Raw genomic sequence first — 22,332 nt, forward strand, 5'->3', positions numbered from 1 at the left:
ATTATTATTATCATCATCATCATCATCTCTTGTCACAGGTTTATTTCCTGGTATTCCTTTTCTTGAACCAGTGATGCACCTCACCACTCAGGCTTCAAGCTTCGCACTGTAGCACTTTCCGTAGTATGTGTGATGTTCCCAGAATAGCTGTTTTTTGCAGTGATTATTATTATTATTATTATTATTGACTACTATGAGTGTATGTACGTGTATTGCCCTTTCTCGTCACAAAATGGCATAACCATTGGAAATATACTTATTTTATTTTTCTCGTTTGTTAACGCTAACTTTAATTTTTCTTGGAATTATTATTAATTTATTTCCATTATATAGACTGTCATATTTTGTATTTTCTTTTTTAATTATTTTTATGTATTTCTGTGTACTCATGGTAACTTTGTAATTGGCCTGTGTGCTGTTAAAGTTGCACGTAAATAAACATAAAACCCGCCACTCTCCCCGCGGTGACGTCACGAGCGGAGAGAGTGGCGGGGGGGGGGCGCGCNTTACGCGAGCGCTACGTTACCGCCTCGTGCCGCTGGGGAGGTAGGGGTCCTCCGTTACGCAACATGTCACATTATGAACAAAATTAATGATAAGATATTCCATCTTAGTGCAACAATCCATTAATACACCATTCTTCATAGAGTTATTCCATTGCTGCTATTGGTATATGACAGACCTATGGGCCCTTTCGTAGAAACTCTGTTTCTCTTGATAACAATTTCTGTGTTTGGATCAGGTTTAGTGTGTTAGTTTTCCTTTTCAGTTTTCTTTGTATTGCAATGCATTTTTAATTGTGTTTTAATTGCATTCGTTTATTCATTATTGTATTTCATAGGCTCTTAGTTCATCTCAAGCACTTCATAAAGTAAGGAATTTAATTGTATTGTCACGTGTATGATTGACTGTGATAGGGGTTCGGTCTAATAAATGGATTTATTTCACGCTTATACAAATAACTCGTAACTACAAGTAACTAAAACAGCTTCGCTGATTTACACACTCTATTAAAGTTCATTGTAACTGCAGTACACATAAAATCGTCTATGTCTTCACCAGTCGTTTCTTGGTAGCGCATCCTAACATTGTCCTCTGCTTGCATTCTTACCGTCTGGCGACTAACCCATAGCTGATATCGAAGTCAAAGTAAAAGTTACTTTACCACTGGCGGTTTACTTCCAGTTAGTTCGTCTTGGCGTCAAGCCCCTTGAGAATCATGACCAGAAACTTTATTTTTTCAACTGAACCCTTATGATCATAGTCTTTACGTAACATCTTGTCTGAAGAGAAGATGAGTTTTTCTCTTAGGAATATGCTTGGCCTTTCAAGTGTACGTATCGCACTTATAACATGTTATTGAAAATGCTTCCTTTTGCACTATATAAAAGTCCTCTGTCAGTACAGGCTTTGCAAACCAGATCATGCCTATCTTACGTATCTTATGCTACAACGGCAGCTTAATCACTTGAAAGGGACTACCGCCAAAGTTTAAGCCTCTTATATTTTCCGTGTGTGGCTTCGCCTTGTCCTATATCGCGAACGTGTTCATTTTCATGACTTTGTATGACTTCTGCTTATAGTCTGCACAGTTTTGTTACGTAATCTTATACATGCGGATGTTTGAAAGCCGCGTGCAAATCACAGACCGGTGTGCACATTGGAAAATTTTTAATGTTGCGAACAACCTTCCTTAGTAGGTGCTGCAATTTTAGGAATCAGGAGTCTGCCGCTAATTCCCAGGCGGGACAAGCATAAGTCATTACTGATCTTGATAAGTGCCTTATGGAGAGTTTTTCTTAATTCGCTTAGTGCGGGGTGGAGTCCAACTGGGTCCACTCGGCACGGCGGCCACTGATTGGCCTATTATAGTCTGCCCCGGGTGATTATGACGATGGAGATTTTTGTGGAATGAAGATTGGCAGGGGAAACTGAAGTACTCGGATAAAACCTGCCCCAGCGCCACTTTGTCCACCACAAATCCCACTTGGCCAGATCCGGAATCTAACACCGGACGCCGTGGTGGGAAGCCAGCTACTAACCGCTTGTGCTATGGCGCGGCCCTATAGAGGCTTAGTTTAATGTTGGCGCTTAAACACCCACTTTTTAATAAGGAGTAGATTCTAATAAAAGTTCTGGTCTTGGCTCCAATCATTTCGTGTATGTGCAGTCTCCATGTAATCTTTTATCGAAGATTACACCCAGATATTTTACATGACTGATAAAGGGGATATACCATTTATTCAAAAGAACAGCATTTTATGGAGCCAGCAGGTTCATTATTGTGCTTATAAGAGCCCTCCTCTTGTCCCTATCCTGAGCCAGATCAATCGATACCACCCCATTCTATCTCTCTAAGGTCCATTTTAATATTACCCACTCACTTACGTCTTGTTCTTCCTAGTGGTCTCTTTCTACCTGGCTTTCTCACCAATATTCTATATGCATTCCTCTTCTCCCCCATTCTTGCTACATGCCTTACCCATTTCACCTTCATTGACTTGATCATTCTGATTGAACTTGGTGAAGAGTAAAAGCTATGAAGCTACTCATTATGCAGTTTTCTCCAACCTCCTATCACTTCATCTCTCTTCGGTCCAGATATTCTCCTCAACACCCTGTTCTCAAACACTCTCAGTCTACTTGTATGTTCCTCCCTTAATGTCAGAGACGAAGATTCACACTCATATAGAACCACAGGCAAATTATAGTTTTGTATATTCTAATTTTTATGTTTCTAGACAGCAAAACGAGATGACAGTCCCTGGGCTTCAGAACTCCAAATCCGAGAGCGAAAAATTAAATGATTACTGCAGATGCAACATTGCAGTGAGTAAGTATGGTGACGTATTTGCGCTATGCAGGACACCCCCCTTCCATCGGTGACGTAACGGCATCGGAGTAACTGCCGCTGCTACGTAACAGGCCAGTCAGCAATCCGTTCCTGCGGTGACGTAACAGCACTTCCCACTGTGACGTAACAAGGGGACACCGCTGGTGACACGAGGCAACAGGGAACGGTATAAAAAGCCGGCTGAGCAGTATGTGAGGGGCGTGAAGAGAGTGTGTGGTTAGGAGTCGCCGAGTGCAGTTTCAATCTAGTAGTCGCCGAGTCGGGTTGTATCGAGTGCATGGCAGTGACTACGGCAGGAGAAGTAATTGTGATACTGCCGATGGCAGTAGTTAGGAAATTGTGAATTGTATAATTGTACGAGCGAGTGGAATATATTCGCTACATTCAATACGGTGTAAAGTTATTTGTCGCGTGTCACATACCCAACACGTGACATTATTTTGTCTTCTACACTCTTAAATATTCAGCATAACCGTAGAGTTCTTTTAGTGAACAGTCATAGATCTAATTCTATTTTCGTATTACGTGTCTATCTTTTCTTCTTATGAGTTGTTCTTTCAATACATACAAAATTCAATTTGGCTTCACGTATATCGGACCAAAACAACCCAAATTATATTCACCAGACAACATTTATTGTAAAATCTCCAATTACATGATTTCATCTCTCGGCTAGGACATTTACTACGCTGACCGTGGCTGTTCTTGATTTTCCTCATTCCTTCCAGATGAACACCGGAATTATATTTTTAAACAGGACACAGCCACTTCCGTACCCATTCTTTCTAATTCATTATTTATTAAGTATCTTATCATGCGACGTTGTTTAATCTAAGTTACTGTCAGCGTCGTTAAATGTTTATAAAGAATAAATAAACTAAAATAATATTTCGTCTTAACCTTGCCCGTAAATTCTGAGGTGAAGCATTCGGACGGAATCATGACCTTCTAATTATGCGTTCAAACACGAACTCTCAGCAGATAATGCAAAAAAAAAAAGTGTTTGAGGCTTTCAGGTTTTGTTGGGTGTTTCTGAGGAACTCGCAGTCATGTAGTTCAGGATGCACCTGTTCAGAACTGGAATGTCTGGGCCCTTGATAAGTCTTCACTGCAGAGGAAACGTGGAGAGATGGACTTTCGGGTCAGCTTGTATTTCTAAGAGCTCTGCTTTTATTTTCAAAGCAAATTTGACAAATATCCAATAGTTAATGGAGTTACTCTAAAGAATGTAATATCTAATAGACTTAGTAATGACTGTGTGCATTATACTATGGAGGGGGAAGCTTCTAAACACTTGGGTTTCTGAGCGCAGTTACTGCGAGGTCTTTTAAGGTCTGTTAAGTGCGTTCTGCTCAAGGAACAAGACCGGTTTTACATGCAAATAAATGTCTTTTAGTCCTCCTGCCGCAGACAGAAGCAACAACGAGTAACTAATTGCGTAGTCCTGGGTTTGTTTTCTGTTTGTGTGTGGTCGAAATCTTAAGATGTCATACTGTCGACTGAGCCCAGAAGAACAAAGCACAAGACAAAGACTTTCTGGCAGGGCATGCATCATTACCGACAGTCCAAACCTTCTGCACCTTTCTTGCATCTATTCTGATGATTTACGGACACTTACGGTAGGGTCGACTTTTCCCTTGCGCCTAAGAGGTGTATAGGGCATGGAGGCAAGGATTCACGCATTCTTGCCTCTGCTAAATGATTAATGGGATCGTCATCTAGCCTACTAATTAGTTAGCAAGATTATTGCTTAATTATTAGCTAGCTGGTCAATCATTTATTAATTTAATTAAATAGGTAGTTCATTATTCTGCTTGCAGATTTATTAGTTATTTGGTTTGGTTTGGTAGTTAAAAGTAGTTTGTTAGTTAGTTGGTCGGTTAGTTTTTTACTGTTAGTGGGGTGGGACTAAGTCCCTTGTACTGCGGCCACTTCTGGCCTATTGTACCAGCCCCAGATGATAGGAGAGGGTGATTGTGGAGCAATTGGTGGAATGAAGATTGACAGGGGAACTGAAGTACTCGGAGAAAACCTTCCCTAGCGCCACTTTGTCCACCACAAATCCCACGTGGCCAGACCCCGAGATCGAACCCGGGCCGCCGCGGTGGGAAGCCAGCGACTAACCGCTTGAACTGTGGCGAGGCCTTTACGTAATAGTTACTAAAAGACAAGCCCGAAAGCTGTGCCAGACTCCAGTAAGACGTTTGGTCTAGAAATAAACGGAGAAGAAACGATGTATGTGTTCATGTCTCTTCACCACATTTGAAGACAAAATCATGAAGTACTGTCACGTGTCCGGGGTTCCGTGACGAATAATAAGGGATCCTGGTTTGAATAATTGGATTTATTGACACTTATACACTTACACAGTTCGGGATTACAGGCACTTATAGCGCTGTCGCCATTCTTCACACTTTCAGTTCACCGTTACAAACGCACTAGGATTCTCAGCCTTCACTAGTCGTATTCTGGCAACGGATTTATCACAATCTCACTGTCACTTCAACTCACATATGACGTCTTCTTGGCACAGTCTAATTCCTTTCTTGCCATGTCCTGCAGCTGCCAATTCCTAACATTCGACCCAGTTCTCTTCCGACTACTGTTCTGTACTCTACAGCTTCTGAACTCCCAAATCCAATTCTCTAATCTCATTTCCCTAGCTACAGACTTTCTTTTTATAATATCCGGTCGGACCACATAGAAAACACCGTCTTCTCTTGTTGAGTATTATTGTGTTACCTAGCAAAGCGTTGTAGCATGGTCCACATAGAATACAGCTCCTATTGTTGGGTGTCCGCTGAAAAGTGTGTACTGAGTCGCTGCCTAGCAATGGGTCGGTACGTCACAGTAAGTATGACAAATAATGTGACAGATTTTAAATGTTTTCGAACGAGAGTAAAAAATCAAAATTTTATTCTCTAAGATATTAAAGAGAATGTTAGATTTGGGAAATGTTTGTTATTATTTTTTTTAATTTGTTACTCCTTTCTGTGCTGAACTGAACTGATCATCACAGTATTCAGCAACTAATCGTATAAGCTTACTGACGTTACCTCCAACATCAATGTACACAGCGTTGAATGTTTTCTTTTTTTTTTTTAATTTGGACACCGCTACTGGAGAATTTTGTTCTTTAGGTTGATTCTTGTTTTTGCAGGAACTGGGAAGGCAGTGGGGATTGCACGACCTTCACATCCCAACTTCGAATACCGCCCAAAGAGCTTATCCCCCGTCAGGAACACAGGACCTTCGGGTTGGTCATTAAGAAGGTACTCGGTTTGAGCCCCTGTCGGATAACTTGATTTCACAACCCCTCTAAGAACGCTGCAAGTTATTACCTTAAAGAGAGCATGACCACTTTGTGCAACATCCTCCCTTAATCTTTATTCACATTGAGTATTGTACTTTATTTCATTAGATACTTTGTAACGCTAGCAGTTGATACAATATAGTTAAACAATATGTTCCGGAATCAAAATAATCGCCTACTTTCCTTGATACGACAACGACCGCACAGAAAACGAAGCGAGAACAGTTCTTCTAATGTTGCGTGTGTGTTCATTGCCGAGGTAGTATTTTTACTGAGCCATTGTCTGACAACTTTAGCCGGATGCACATAGAGAGACACAGACTGATGGAAGGGATTTATGAAGTAAGGTGCTGAGTTGGGCTCAGGTGCAATGATATACATACCAAGTTTCATGAGAATGGATTCAAGCATTATAAATTGATATGGGGGGATACGCAGGTACATAGGCGATATGGTGATCGTATAAGCCTACTCTCATTCTTTTCAAAATAAACAAAGTAGGCTAAAACAGAGGTCTATGCTGATGATGTGAATACCATATAGAAAAACACAGAAACTTTGATTCATGCTAGTAAGGAAGTTGATCTAGAAGTAAACACAGGTAAGACTAAGTATACTATGTTGCTGTCTCGTCACCAGAATGCGGGACAAAACTATGACATAAAGATAACCAACAGATTTTTTGAAAATGTGGCACAGTTCACATGTTTGGAAACGACAGTAACAATTCATTTTTCAGGTGGAAATTAAGAGGAGATTTAATTCGGGTACCATTCAGTCCAGAACCTTTTGTCTTCTCGTCTGTTGCCTAAGAACGTAAGAATTAGAGTATACAGAACTATAACTTTGCATGTGAATCTGTATGGGTGTGAAACTTTGTCTCTGATATTAAGGGAGGAACATAAACTGAGGGCTATTGAGAACAGGGAGCTGAGAATATTTGGACCGAATAGAGATGAAGCCACAGGAGTTTGGAGAAAAAATCATAATGAGAAGGTTCATAACTTAAACTCTTCGTAAAGTATAATTAGAATGATGAAGTCAAAGACGACGAGATGGGCAGGGCATGTAGCACGAATAGGGACGAAGATGAATACATACAGGATATTGGTGGAAAAGTAAGAAGAAAGGAGACTAGTAGGAGAACCAAGATGTAAGTGGGTGGGTAATATTAAAATGGATCTTAAATAAATAATGCGGGGTTGTATGGACTGTATTGATCTTGATCAGGATAGGGAACATTGGAGGGCTCTTGTGAGCACGGTAACGAACCTTCGGGTTCCATAAAGTTTTGGGAAGTTCTTAAGTAGCTACACAACTGGCGGCTTCTCAAAAAGGGCTCAGGTCCATGAAGTTAGTTAATTTAGGCTAAAAAGAAAATATTTATTGAAAAAGAGTTGTCTAGAAAGTTACTGATAGAACGTCACTGTCGAGCGATTCACCCTGCTTCGACTGCAGAACCAGATGCTGGCTGTCAAGCTTGATATTTTCGTTAATTTTCTCTACCAATAGTGGAATATATCGGGATAATGCCTTATAATGTGATGCTCCACAATATTCCCAACAGAAGGCCCACAGTAGTCTTCCATTCGACGCCATATACCACATGCAGTTGAGTAACTACGTGTATCTATAAATACATCGAAGAGTAAGAAGCTGTCAGTAAGACATTTGTGGCGGCGTTAAGTGGCTCAGTCTAGTAATTCTTCTGTGAGTCACGTGTTCTAATATCGAGATGATCACGTTAAGGGTCATTACAATCTGAACTTCAGAACTGACTTTCAGAAACCTCATTACAGACTGAGTTAAACCAACATTTTGTGAACTCTTTCTTCCCCTTTTGAATTCTCAGGCAATGAATTGCTCACCCCACATCAATTATTCGTATTTTTTTATGTAATGAGAGAGGAATAGAAACTTAAGGCGTCATCATGTTATTTACAGGGAGAAAAATTGTTCGAAACATGGTAATGAGTCATGATTTTAATAGCTGAGTAAACTAGAATAATAATGACAGAAGTGAGTAGCCTATTTGCATAAGCTGCAATAAAAAATTATCATGTCTTTTATGCCATAAAAATGTGCTGAATCGAATTAAAACACCGAAGTATACAGACACGTATTTGTGTGGGGAGGGCGACATCTAACGTTCCTCTTATTTTCCCCTCAAGTCTCTCCCTCTCTAAAGCTTTTTAGAACTACTGCAATTATTACTTGTAGTTGCTTCTATTAAAAAGGCCATCTTATCGTACATTTTCCATTGGATCTGGATGATGGGTTAATATGCCCCTTACATTGTGCACCAAATTATACCTTCCGTTGGTGGAAGATGCCATATAGCTAGCTTCGATGAGGATAGGGGAAGAGAGTGGGGGATTCACTTTTAATTTGGACCACTTTTATCTTAACACGGCATCTTGAACTCATCACGATGGCTGAGAACTCGTTTCTTTTATTTTTATTTTAGAATTTTAATCACTCTTGCTATATACATCAACAAGGGAGGAGCTATTATGTATTTCCCATCTGCACGCGAGTTTTCAGACTGCCTTAGTGATCTCCCTTCCCCTCCTCTGACTGCCACACACAGCTACCTGAGGGTCAGAATGACTATCCTTAGGCCAACGCGACACCAGAAAGCGTTCTTTGTCAAACTTGCGCTAAATCACCTCAAATTCCATGAATTGCATGGCAATTTCTTCATGTTCCAGTAACTTTGGGACTCACTGCCACGCAGCCACTGGGTCATATTTTGAAATATGTACATTAAATCCACATTATCACAGGTTGCTCCAACATTATGTGAACCTTATATTCGACAGGCAAATTTTGTTCTTCAGAAACAAGGCAATGGGTTCTTAGCTATGAAGCTGTACTTCTGGAAGAACTGCCACTATTTGAATTTTCCTGATTCATATCCGATTTATAAGATTTTTGTCTGTTTTTCTTAGGCAGTTTCTCTCGAATTTTTCAATGTAGAGGCACAGAATGTAATGTTCAGCAGCTCATCACATACCAAATCACGTGCATTGTAAGACTGTGTATGTAGGCATACGTAGGAGTTGCTCTGGTTCCCATGTCGTTTTGATATGTACATAAGTCTATTAAAAAAACTAAACTCTGTGGCATGAGTCCGCAAGAGAACTATACCGACCAAGCAGCCGCCGCTTGTCGGCGAAGTTAATGCCAACTTTAGCGGATACAGAGTGTCGCGTGGTCAGCGCAACAAATCCCAAGGTCATTTATTTCGGTTTTCTAGACAGGAGAAGCTGTTTCCTTGAAATAATTCCTCAATTATCCTCACGAGGCTGAGTGGACNGGCGTGGTCAGCGCAACAAATCCCAAGGTCATTTATTTCAGTTTTCTATACCGGAGAAGCTGTTTTCTTGAAATAGCTCCTCAATTATCCTCACGAGGCTGAGTGGACCCCGTTCACAGACTCACCACATCTCAGAAAATCTGGTAGTGCCGGGCATCGAACCCAGAACATCTGGATATGTAGCCAGGAACTCTTACCACTAGACCACAGAGGCCTACATAAGCCTACACTTACGGTATATATGTGTGATTGTGTGCGCCGATATTTTCAGTGGGATCATATTAGCTCAAAGCGACTGCGTTTTAATTTACAGCACTGCTGGAATGAGAATGCTCAGGTGTCCTGAACGGGATTTCGGTTGATTTGGTCGTCCGTCTGTAACGTGACTTCCGCGGTGATCCCCCTCCTTCCATCCCCACGGCGCTACAGCTCAGGGTGAGCTTTGGCCTCCTGAACAATCTGCCTCCATTCTTCTCTGTTCTTCAGCTTTCCTCCCAATCCTTTCGCTTTCATTTTACGGAGACCATCATGTACATCCTCCAACCATCTCAGCTCCTTCGCTGATGTCGATTTCTGTTCAGTCCATCCATCCGAGGCTGATTGTTTGGTTTACGAACAAGTAAGTTTTTACGGTGTGAGGATGGTAGCCTCATGCCCAACCCCCAACTTGGAGGCCCAGGGTATCCCTCTTCTTCTGGCTCCTACCCCTTGACTTGTTCGGCATGGGTGACCCTACCAGTAGCTACGCTACCGCCGGCAGAGCTCTCAGGGTCTCAGGAGCAGTCAAACCCCACCACCACGATAAAGTGGAGTCACCATCTGTGATGTCCGCGGTGATTAGAGCCAAGAATTTAGCCATTCCGTTTGACAAGCAGGGGAATTCTTCTTTCGCGCACTAGGCTCCCTCCTATTTTGCATGCTGCACCAAGAATAAAAGTCACTTTAGTAGCATGCATGGAAAGCCAAATAATGTGAACGCTACAGCTTCGTTCTTTATTGCCGTAAACTAGTTAAATCTACCGCCATGGACAGGTTTCGTTGGCTGGAATTCGTAGATGACAATTTTAGGACCCGACCCCAAATATTTTTTTTTGAAATCATGTTTCTAAATTTAAAATTACTACCACATTTTTACCTAAATTGAATCTAGTGATGGCTGTATTACAAAGCAACAACTTGCTGCTGAAGCGTTTGCTGACCACTTTCGATCTACTTCCAGTTCTTTCTTATCTGTTCCTTATTCCTGGCATTCCTGAGGCTACTCTTCGTGTCTTTACAAATCTTCATTCTATTTCTGACTATCATGTCAAGCGGGAAATTTGGCGTCTCAAGTCATCAAAGTCTGTCGGTTTGTACGAGTAGAACGTCCCAAGTCATATAGTGAAGAGCTGCACTGAGATATTTTCTTGTGCTCTAAAACATTTGTTTAATCTTAGTTTATTAAAAATGGCTCTCCCCTCGGCGCTTGTCTCTGTATTTGAGAAAGGTAATCTACCGACCTACTTAAATTTTAAATAGTATCTCTGAAGTTTCTGAAAATATTATTCACGATCACCTCTCCTTTTATTTTAAATTAAAAATTCTTTCGTCTCTGCATACGTTTGTTGAATTGAAATTAACTCTAACCAAATTTCATTATATAATGACGCTGCCACTTCTACTGTGTGCTATCAAGGGAAGGCTGGCTCCATTCATTTGAAACAAAGTTAAGAAAACTTCGTAGCCTGTAGTCCGCAAGAGAGGTATACAGACCGAGCTACCACCGCTTATCGGCGAAGTTTTTGCGGATAGACGGTGCCACGTGGTCAGCGCAACGGATCCCCACGGCCGTTAGTCTCAGTTCTCTAGACCGGAGCCGCTGTTTACTTGAAACAGCTCCTCAATATCCTCACGAGGCTGAGTGAACCCCGTTCCAGACCCACAGCTTCTCAGAAAATCTGGTAACGCCGGAAATCGAACCCGGGACCCCTGAATCTGTAGCTAGCAACTCTGGCCACTACACCACAGAGGCGGTCCAACAAAGTTAAGACTTTGGTAAAATTCAGTGAAATTTATTAATGGACCCTCTTTTGTCTGTATATTACGGAAGTTCTCTCGTCCACTTTATGTTTTTGCTGGTGCCCCGCATTTCTCTATCCTGGGCCTCCTTTTCCTTCATTTTTCTTACAATATATAGGCCTGTGTCAGAATTCGTCACTACAGTTTTTTTAATTATTTCCTGAAGATCATAATATCTATCTAGATTCAACGGAAAGATTTCAAATGTTTACAAATGGATGTTAATGCTGTACAAATGTTCTTCGAAAACTACAAGGAACTCAGCATTCAGAAAGTAATTTTCTTTCTTTTACTTGTAAGCCTAATAACATTTATTTTAATTACTATATTGGTGATGTTCTAGTTTTACATAAAAGATCTCACTGTTATGTTTTGTTTTTTTATTGCTAGTGGGGTGGGACTAAGTCCCTTGTACTGCGGCCACTTCAGGCCTATTGTACCAGCCCCAGATGATAGGTGAGGGTGATTGTGGAGCAATTGGTGGAATGAAGATTGGCAGGGGAAACCGAAGTACTCGGAGAAAACCTGCCCCCAGGGACCACTTTGTCAACCACAAATCCCACGTGGCCAGACCCGAGATCGAACCCGGGCCGCCGCGGTGGGAAGGCAGCGACTAACCGCTTGAGCTATAGCGCGGCTTTCAGTGTTATGTTGGACAGTGAACTATATTTTCGTAATATATTTATTGCATATCTCCTCAGGCACTGAAGCTTCTAGGGCCCATTCGTTTCGTAACATATATAATAGCTCATCTTTGGATAGTTTTAAGGCTTAATATATAGCTACAATTAGGCCAGAGCCTGAGTACGACTCGGTTGACTGGAATAATCTTGCATTGACAAATTCAATTAAACTTGAAAATATGCAAAAGAAATTAGTTAGTTTATCTTATAGTCGATTTCATCATTTTGATCTTTCTCTCAAATAGCGATTTAATTTTATTATCTTTAGATTTTAGAATATATTTTCCACACAACGGCTTCTTGTAGGTTTATTATTGTTGTTGTTATTGTGACGTGTAAGGAGTTATGCTTGACTTATAGACGGGTTCAGGATTAGATGATTGAATGACACCTTATACACACCACTTGAAACTACGGGCAATACAGCGCTATCGCTGATCTGCATACTATACAGTTCACCATTACATACGCACTAGGGTTCTCAGTCTTCACTAGTCGTATCCTGGCAAAAGATTTATAACAGTCTCAGTGGCATTTCAAATCACACATGAAGTCTTCTTTTCACAGCGTAATTCCTTCCTTGCCATTATTCTGCAACTGACAACTCAATTCAGTTCCTCTGCTCCCGAGCTCATATCCTGACAGGCTGGCGTCTCGAAACTCGCTAACTCTTATCATATGAATTCTTCTTTATAACCACTTAGCACGGACCACACAGAAATGACGGTCTCTCTATTACTTTGGAGGCGTTTTTACAGCGCCGTTACATAGCAAAGGAAGTTACTCGATTGTTACTTGCGTATTCGTTTCCGCGGGACTATATTTACCGAATCTTCGCATAAAAATGAACGTCTATTCTGACGTCACTATTCCGGCTTTCGTGGGTCATGTCACAGTATTGTCGTTAGCGTTTTAAGGGGAACATGAACTTGTCACTGTATCACTCTGGTAGTCTTCGTGTACAGGTACACACGAAATTAATTCGGAAATTTTAATTGTTTCCTGTAAACAGTAATGTAAGGTCCTCCTCGAGTATTGCCGACGTGCGAGTATCATGGTCGGCAGCGTAAGCTTATGGTAGAGTAATCCATGCCAGACCGGTTAAACGGTAAGGAGCGGACATAGTTCCTAGTCCTCCTGGGCGGAGGTTGGGAATTGGGTTAACGACCACACCCTGGAAAATTTTGCTGTTATGAAACCGTGGAGGAGGCTAAGACCCACACAGTGTTATAGCACCGGTAAGAAAGTACGAGTAATGCAAAATATGTTCCTTCGGCCATGAGTATCAAAGTTTGCTAATAACATTTTTCAGTTGTTTTTGTGTGTTTACGGGAATGTGGTTCTCTTGGAAGACACGTTTCCTTTGTATAATCGAGTTAAATTATTCTTCTCCTTTAATTTATTTTATTAGTTCAGTCGCCATAGTGACGGGCAATGGGCTTAACGGCCGGGGTTCAAATGCTAGCAGAGGCAAGATTATTCTCTTCTCCCCAGCGTCCAGACCTGCTCTGGGGCCCACCCAGACTCTTATCTAGTGGGCACCGCTGGTCCTTTCCTCGGGGATAAAGCGGCCGAGGCGTGAAGCTGACCACTCAGCTCGATCTTGTGCCGAGGTCAAGAATGGTGCAGCTATATATCCACTCTTCCATTTGTCTTCATGGTATAGTTCTTAATTAATTAAGCACAGGGACAACTTTACATTATTTCTTATGTATTTTAATATGTACCTGTAATAAGCCAATGCTCTTGGTAAGAACTCAAATAAATTGAAATAAGCGATTTGTTATTATTATTATTATTATTATTATTATTATTATTATTATTATTATTATTATTATTACTATTTACAGAAATAGGATGGGGTAGTATTAAGTGGATCGATCTGGCTCAGGATAGGGATTAGTGAAGGACTCCTGTGAACTTTCGGGTTCCACAAATTGCTGGTAAGTTCTTGAGTGGCTACGCAATTAGCGGCTCCTCAAGAAGGCTCAGTTCCATGAGGTTAGTTACTTAGGTTATTATTATTGTTGTTATGGTACTGTGAGAGTAAGCTCCTTTCACTTAGGTCATGTGTGGCCCATTGTACGAACCTACTGATGATAAGTGACAGAAATAGAGCATTTGGGGGAATGGCAATCGACAAAACAAAGAATTACTTAGAGAAAACCTAAGGCCGCGCCATAGCTCAAGCGGTTAGTCGCTGGCTTCCCACCGCGGCGGCCTGGGTTCGATCCAGGGTCTGGTCAAGTGGGATTTGTGGTGGACAAAGTGGCGCTGGGGCAGGTTTTCTCCGAGTACTTCGGTTTCCTCTGACAATCTTCATTCCACCCATTGCTCCACAATCACCTTCACCTATCATCTGGGGCTGGTACAAGGGGCCACAAGTGGCCGCAGTATAAGGGAGTTAGTCCCACCCCACTAGCAATTTAAAAAAATAATTAATTAATTCTTAGAGAAAACCTACCATAGTACCACTCTGCCTATCACAATTCCCACATAAACTGATCTTGGTCTGAACCTGGGACATCTTAGTGAGTAGTTGGCGAAATCGCGTTCAGAGTCGCTTTACCACTATATCGACGAACGAAATTTTCTCCATACGGGTATATTGCTATAGTGACACAATTTCGCCCGTTATTTTCTCTCTTTACTGATGTGCAGTAATGTAATAGTGATACAAATGATTTGGGCGATAATTAGAAATGAGTATTTTTTGTTTTGCTTTTGTTTATTGTAAAAAATAATTGTAAATACAAAAAAGGCCTAGGCAATGCCCGTCCGGCCCTCTGTAGGGAGTATTTCTGTCCACCCTTCCTAGCATAAGGCGCTATCTTTCATGTAAATATGAAACTACCGAAGAACAGAGACCTCTAGTGGAGAATTATACATTTACTCTACGTTCCATGGAATCGCCAAGTGGCATCTGTGCTGGTCTCTGCATTTTATACTCTTACTGCTCTTACTGCACGTGGTATAGCGTGTAAGATGGCTACGGCGTGATTAAATGTTGCTGTCATTTTAACGATTATTTTACATTTTGTGACTTAACTTGTGCGTAAATGTAGAGAAAAATGACGCCCAAAAAGAAGGTGAAATGTTCTATCTTGTACTGTTTCAATATTAATACCCTTATGAAGTTTATGCCACAGACTAACTTGTTTATACACCTCAGCAGTGACCAACAACAGAACATGTAAACACAAACACACTTGTTTTAGTATTTTAACTCCATGAAAAACGGATCATTTAAGTGGAAGTTTGTGATATTAAACAAGTGTATGTCTGATACGGTATTTCTATAAAAATAATTAGCTCTACGAGCTACGGAAAGCCCACTAATCACATAATCTAAAGGCCAGTTATCCTGATTATACTATTATTTCTTCATTTCCTGCAGGAGAATTATGTAACAACAGTTTTTGTTTGATTCAGAATCCACAGAAATCCGAAATTTGTGCTGTTTCAATTACTAGAAGAGTGAACGATGAAGAATAGAACCTGTGCAGTATACGTTATTTTTGTGTTCCTCGTTGCTTGAATATTCTTTACCAGAAAGTGTATACATGATACTGGACACATAAAATGATATATGCGTACATTCTTATCATAGCTGGAGGCAATTATAAAATATAGCACAGTATGCAGTAGTGTAGTTGGTTGAGGCACTATGCTACAAGCTGGAAGGTTGCAGGTTTGATTCCTGATGAGGTCATTGGAATTTTCAATTGGCCTAATCCTTCCAGCAGCACTGGCCCTGGGGTCGACTCAGTCTCTAACAGAAATGAGTACCAGGAATCTTCCTGGGGATAGAGCTGGCACATAAGGCTGACAACCTTACTGCCACTGGTGAATCGATTGTCTAGAAAATGTGAGAGCCTTGATGTCTCACAACACTGTGGGTCTTCACAGCTTGTTACAGAGATATAGCTTTAGTATTGAATATCGACAGTGATATTTGATATGTGTTTAAGTTTGTATAATGATGATTTCCATACTGCATAGGCTAAATAATGTTGAATGGCAGAATGACTGTGCATGATAAATTGAAATGATGTGGAAGGAAGCATCATTACTTGAAAAGTATGGTAGGAAGATGTAGGAAGATGTCACCTCTGTCTTTGGTGTTGAAGAATATGTCAAGCACAAAACCAACAGAAGCAGCAGGTAGCTAAACACCTGCATGCCACCTGTTTCTGCTGGTTTCATGCAGAAGACTGTACTCTTCATATTCACCACCATACCTAAAATACAGGGGGTGTCATTACTTGTTTTAAAGCACTATTCCATAATTTGCCTCATAGGGCTAAGGAAAACTATGAACTACGTGGATTAAATAATCTGGCCTCTAAGCTGATAATACTGGATTGTGGGAGGTTCCAAATATGCATTAGGTGTGCTAATCAGTACATCATGGCATTCTGTATGCTCGCTCAAGTTATTGATATGAGTTCACATTTTGTTCAAGATATTTTTGTCATCTCCATACTAGGAGTTATCAAATTGCATATGTTAGATCCTTATAACACATTTATTTTCATTGTTCGTAATCAGAATATGTAAAACTCATTGCATGTTTCAATTTCATTTTGTAGTTTGTGGTCTGTTCAAAGTATTTCATTTGGTAGAAAAGTGTGAAATGTTGTGATTAGCATGACTAGTGATTTGAAACTGACTCAACCACTCCACATGTACATTAGTAAAGACTCTCTTTGTGACTGGATGTCACAAACAGCTTCTCCCAAATATGTTGTGAGCAGTACTATGTATATATCCTTGATCTTTCATCGTACTTTGACAAATATTATTGGACATCATTGAAATATGGTGTATTTTATAACCACAAAAAGTAATAATTATATGATCTCAGTCATTCCTAATTTTTCCTTCTGGCTCCTAATTTTTCACTGTAATACCAAACTGGAAAATCAAATGAGGTCTCTTCCATCTAATTGCTTGTTCACTAGCTTTCTAGCAAAAAGTAAGATTTAATTCCAATGCCGTAACATTCAGTGAGACTGCTGTTTCTGTGACAATGGGTGAAAAATTAATTAAGTCTGAAGTAAAATGGACTGCTGTACATTTATATCATAAGCAAATGAAAGACGCTTTTGAGTTATAGAATCAGTATTTTGAGTGTCATCTTCTGTTCCAGCAAGCTAACGTGACCAGTTCAGAGTCAACATCATCAAGCAACAGTTCATCCTCTTCTTCCAGTTCTTCTTCATCATCTGGGACTGAATCTAGTTCATCAGATTCTGAGAATTCATCCACATCACAAGCAAGTGCAGCGAAGAGTGGGCATGGATCCACAGATTCAGACTCTCGTAACAAAGTGTCAAAGAAGAAAGCAGTTTCTGCCAAAACAAAGAACAACACAGGCAACACCACAAATGATACAGAGACAGCAAAAAGTAAAGAAAAAGTGCAGTTATCTAATAAATCACGATCATCAAAATCAAATCCAATTTATTCATCTGAGTCTGAAGAATCTCAGCCGAAACCAAACACTAAACGCAAGCCCCCGGCAAAACCAAAAGCATCTGCTACAGTAACACCAGTCACAAAACAGACAAAACAGACTGCAAAAAGTAGTAGTACAACTGGATCAAAACAAACTGCTGTAAAAGGTTCTGGTAATTCTAATACTGGGACCAACAAGAAATCGACTACAGCGGACAAAGATGCAACTCCTAAGGCTTCAGCAACATCCAACAAGCAACAGTCTGACTCCAGTGCACAAAAAAAGTTGAAGATGAAGAGTATTTTTAGCCCCGAGAATAGCAGTGAAAGTGATGACCAGACAACATCTCCGCCAAAGCTGAGTCCCATGAAAAATACTGCCACAAAAAGTGCGAGTGCTCCGAAACCGAAGGCAAAGGCAACAGTGAAACCTGAAATAGTGCCAACCCCACCCAGCAAATCAGGTGCCAGCTCTGCTTCCTCTACCTCTGCTTCATCAGGATCGTCTGGTAAGACTGTTAACAGCACCCTTGTGAGAGTCCATGATTTCTTTCTGTCTTCATTTGTGGGGTAAAAATTTAAGCTGAATGGCAGAATTAACTTCGCACTTCTAAAGTACATACACATATTGCAACAATTTCTTAGCCACTGGCCATATAAACCTCTATTATATATCATCTAGGCTTGGTAGATGGCATTATATACAAAGACAAAAATAACACAGTCTAATGTGACTATTTAAGTTTTATCAGCACGGTAGGCCACGAATAAACACGGAAATATTAAGAATCTCCTTTCGCAAGATAGACAGGCAGCACAGGATCAGCCACCTCCAAGAATAACAATAGGAGAATTGACAGGAACCTGTATGGTTCAGAAAATTTTAGGCTTGAACTAGAAAATTTTTTAAAAAGTTTTAACACCAGGAAGGCTGCTGTGAATGTGAAAGGTTGAACACTGTGAACACTGTGCATTTCAGACATTATATGTGTATATAATTAACATCTATTGTAATAGTAGTTTCCGAAAAAGTATTGATGTAAGGGTGGCGAGTCCTCAAATGATGAAACTTAAAACTTAAATAGTCACATTAGACTGTGTTATTTTTGTCTTTGTAATTATTAATGTGACGGACCAGAATGAAACAAATCAAAGGCATTATATACATCTGTATGTAAGAGATAAATGTGTGTCTGTCCATCCCACCCAATTTTTTCGAAACAGTGCAGTATAAAAAAATCAGTAAATAGAAACAAATTTCCAATTTGAGAAATAATCATAGGAAAATTGTTAATTTTCCTTTTGTTTACATGGGTACAAGTCAAAATCAGTTTCTTTATCCCCCCCCCCAATAAGAAAAACATTTGGACTATGACAGCAACTTCATATATTTTACAGTAACCATTTCAATGAAATATACTCCGAAGATCACAAAGTGACATGCATGTATTTCCAAGAGCCTAGAGACAAATGTAAGTGATCACCAAGCACAACAAAAATTGTTCATGGAACTGCAGTGCAGACATCCATGCCACGCTGTTTCTCCTCACCTGGCACATTGCATAAAAGTGGTGAATACAGGAACTGTTCCTTCCGAGAGACAGACTAAGGAAAGTTATTGATTTTTTTCTACTTCAGAAGTTAGGCAAATGATGTCCAAAACACAACCCTGATTCTACTGCATGGTGCAGTGCAGAAGAAAATATTAAATACAAGAAACTTTGCACTTGGTGACATGTCTTCAGAAAAATGATTTTTTTCTGTATCAGTAAAGAGGCGCAGAGTGCAAACAAACTAATATGACATGTACAGTATATGAAGTACCAGATGGGGCTTGGAGGTCGAAAATACAAAGCAGTTTTAATATTGACTAACATTCAGTCAGCATTCACTGTTACACCTATGCTCATTGTTGCATTCTGAACCTTTCTTAATACTTATATTAAAACTTGGGAAGGGGAGTTGGGGGTGGGTATTGATACCATTGTTAAGCATTCAGTTACTGTCTCAGTTTGCTGTCGGATATGATTAGTGCTACAGTTTGGTGTATTTTAATTTTTACGTGAAGTTTCAAACCCCAGATACTATAGGTAATTGCCACATTACAGTATCTTAGAAATGATCCCATTAGGATACAGCACTAAAATGAAATCAAGGATGTGTCTGACGCTTGATAGCGTCTTTTTTTCCTGATTACTGAATCAGATCAAAGGTGTGCCTTACTATTGACATAGTCTTAGAATTGAGGATGTCAACTGCCCAAATTCCCTAGTTCTGATAGTTCAGTACACCACTCATGTGAAAAATGGCCATAAACTGAAAAGAGTGTTGGTGAGGTACCTTGTGTTTTCATCAAACTGTTTCAACATAAACATGACAGATTGGACTCACTTAGGTTTATTATGTGGTTATATGTTAGTTAATTAGTTAGTTAGTTAGTTAGTTAGATGGTAAATGTTACTTCTAGTATGCACAAAGTTTGAGTTCTTAATGAAAAACAATATATGAACCATGTTCGTTTGGAATCCTTAGTTAAGTGTCTATTGGCCTGTTTGATGGACTTTTTGAGGGCTGTGTGGGAATGGTGGATGCATTGAACATTGTCTTGAGACATGTTTGGGCTTCCAAGAGAATGTCCCTTTTCATAAAACTTTCTGTATCACTTATTAGTGTTATTACATGGGAGCATTCCTTCTGTATGTTTATCAAAGTTCCTTTGCGCACTAATGAGCAACTTCAGTTCCATGTGACAGAGCACACATGCTTTGCCTTAAATTGATGACTCCATGACAGATTTTTGTGAAAAGGATAAACGTATTATGTCTGTAGTATAAATAAGATATTAATAAATAACATTTTGACATTTTTTCTCAGACATTTTCTATAGGAGAACAAATTAAGAAAAACCCTTTCTCTACTTTATTTTGGACATTGTGTCTCAGTTGGTCTCTCCATTCAGTCTTTGGTCTCCCCAGTAGACATTTGTTCATTATCTGATATGTTGGTGTTCTCTGCACAGTCATGTTGTTGTCCATGCATGATGTACCCATGCCGTTGTATCCTTAATGTTACCAGCTTTCCTTTTTGTGTTTCTCCCTTCAGATCTGTTCTAGGAATGGTTGTCATTCTGTATTTTGAGATGAGCACCATGTGTACATTACTAACTAAAGACAGTAAATAGGATGGAATGATTTCACTGATTGTCTTGAAAAGATCCTGACGATGGTGTATACTGTACTTCTTTTGGCTTATTTTGGACTTCACCCATCGTCTGGTATGTAAAAGACAAAAGACCACGACGTTTCGGAGACTGGATCTATCTCCGTCTTCAGGTGGGTAGGGAAGGATAAACCTACTCAGTTGGGCCCGTTAGAAAGAGCTAGTCTCAGTCACTGGACCAGTGGGCCCGTTAGAAAGAGCTAGTCTCAGTCACTGGACCAGTGGGCCCGTTAGAAAGAGCTAGTCTCAGTCACTGGACCAGTGGGCCCGTTAGAAAGAGCTAGTCTCAGTCACTGGACCAGTGGGCCCGTTAGAAAGAGCTAGTCTCAGTCACTGGACCAGTGGGCCCGTTAGAAAGAGCTAGTCTCAGTCACTGGACCAGTGGGCCCGTTAGAAAGAGCTAGTCTCAGTCACTGGACCAGTGGGCCCGTTAGAAAGAGCTAGTCTCAGTCACTGGACCAGTGGGCCCGTTAGAAAGAGCTAGTCTCAGTCACTGGACCAGTGGGCCCGTTAGAAAGAGCTAGTCTCAGTCACTGGACCAGTGGGCCCGTTAGAAAGAGCTAGTCTCAGTCACTGGACCAGTGGGCCCGTTAGAAAGAGCTAGTCTCAGTCACTGGACCAGTGGGCCCGTTAGAAAGAGCTAGTCTCAGTCACTGGACCAGTGGGCCCGTTAGAAAGAGCTAGTCTCAGTCACTGGACCAGTGGGCCCGTTAGAAAGAGCTAGTCTCAGTCACTGGACCAGTGGGCCCGTTAGAAAGAGCTAGTCTCAGTCACTGGACCAGTGGGCCCGTTAGAAAGAGCTAGTCTCAGTCACTGGACCAGTGGGCCCGTTAGAAAGAGCTAGTCTCAGTCACTGGACCAGTGGGCCCGTTAGAAAGAGCTAGTCTCAGTCACTGGACCAGTGGGCCCGTTAGAAAGAGCTAGTCTCAGTCACTGGACCAGTGGGCCCGTTAGAAAGAGCTAGTCTCAGTCACTGGACCAGTGGGCCCGTTAGAAAGAGCTAGTCTCAGTCACTGGACCAGTGGGCCCGTTAGAAAGAGCTAGTCTCAGTCACTGGACCAGTGGGCCCGTTAGAAAGAGCTAGTCTCAGTCACTGGACCAGTGGGCCCGTTAGAAAGAGCTAGTCTCAGTCACTGGACCAGTGGGCCCGTTAGAAAGAGCTAGTCTCAGTCACTGGACCAGTGGGCCCGTTAGAAAGAGCTAGTCTCAGTCACTGGACCAGTGGGCCCGTTAGAAAGAGCTAGTCTCAGTCACTGGACCAGTGGGCCCGTTAGAAAGAGCTAGTCTCAGTCACTGGACCAGTGGGCCCGTTAGAAAGAGCTAGTCTCAGTCACTGGACCAGTGGGCCCGTTAGAAAGAGCTAGTCTCAGTCACTGGACCAGTGGGCCCGTTAGAAAGAGCTAGTCTCAATCACTGGTCCAGTGAT

General features: G+C 40.9%; 1 protein-coding gene across 5 annotated transcripts in view; it reads left to right on the top strand.

The window, feature by feature from the left end:
- Window positions 1-22,332, top strand: part of LOC111872959 (histone acetyltransferase KAT7) — a 441,373-nt gene that overhangs the window by 88,714 nt on the left and 330,327 nt on the right. For 4 of the 5 annotated variants that reach the window (XM_023867286.2, XM_023867287.2, XM_023867288.2 and 1 more), the window contains exons 1-2: window positions 15,212-15,316; window positions 17,380-18,196. In XM_023867286.2, coding sequence (XP_023723054.1) covers window positions 15,299-15,316; window positions 17,380-18,196 — 835 coding nt within the window. In that variant the 5' untranslated portion in view covers window positions 15,212-15,298. Of the gene's footprint in view, window positions 1-15,211; window positions 15,317-17,379; window positions 18,197-22,332 lie in introns of those variants that run through there. The other variant, XM_033754896.1, reaches the window with a different exon arrangement.

This window comes from Cryptotermes secundus, unplaced genomic scaffold (assembly GCF_002891405.2).
Source record: "Cryptotermes secundus unplaced genomic scaffold, Csec_1.0 scaffold407, whole genome shotgun sequence".
Lineage (NCBI taxonomy): Eukaryota > Metazoa > Arthropoda > Insecta > Blattodea > Kalotermitidae > Cryptotermes > Cryptotermes secundus.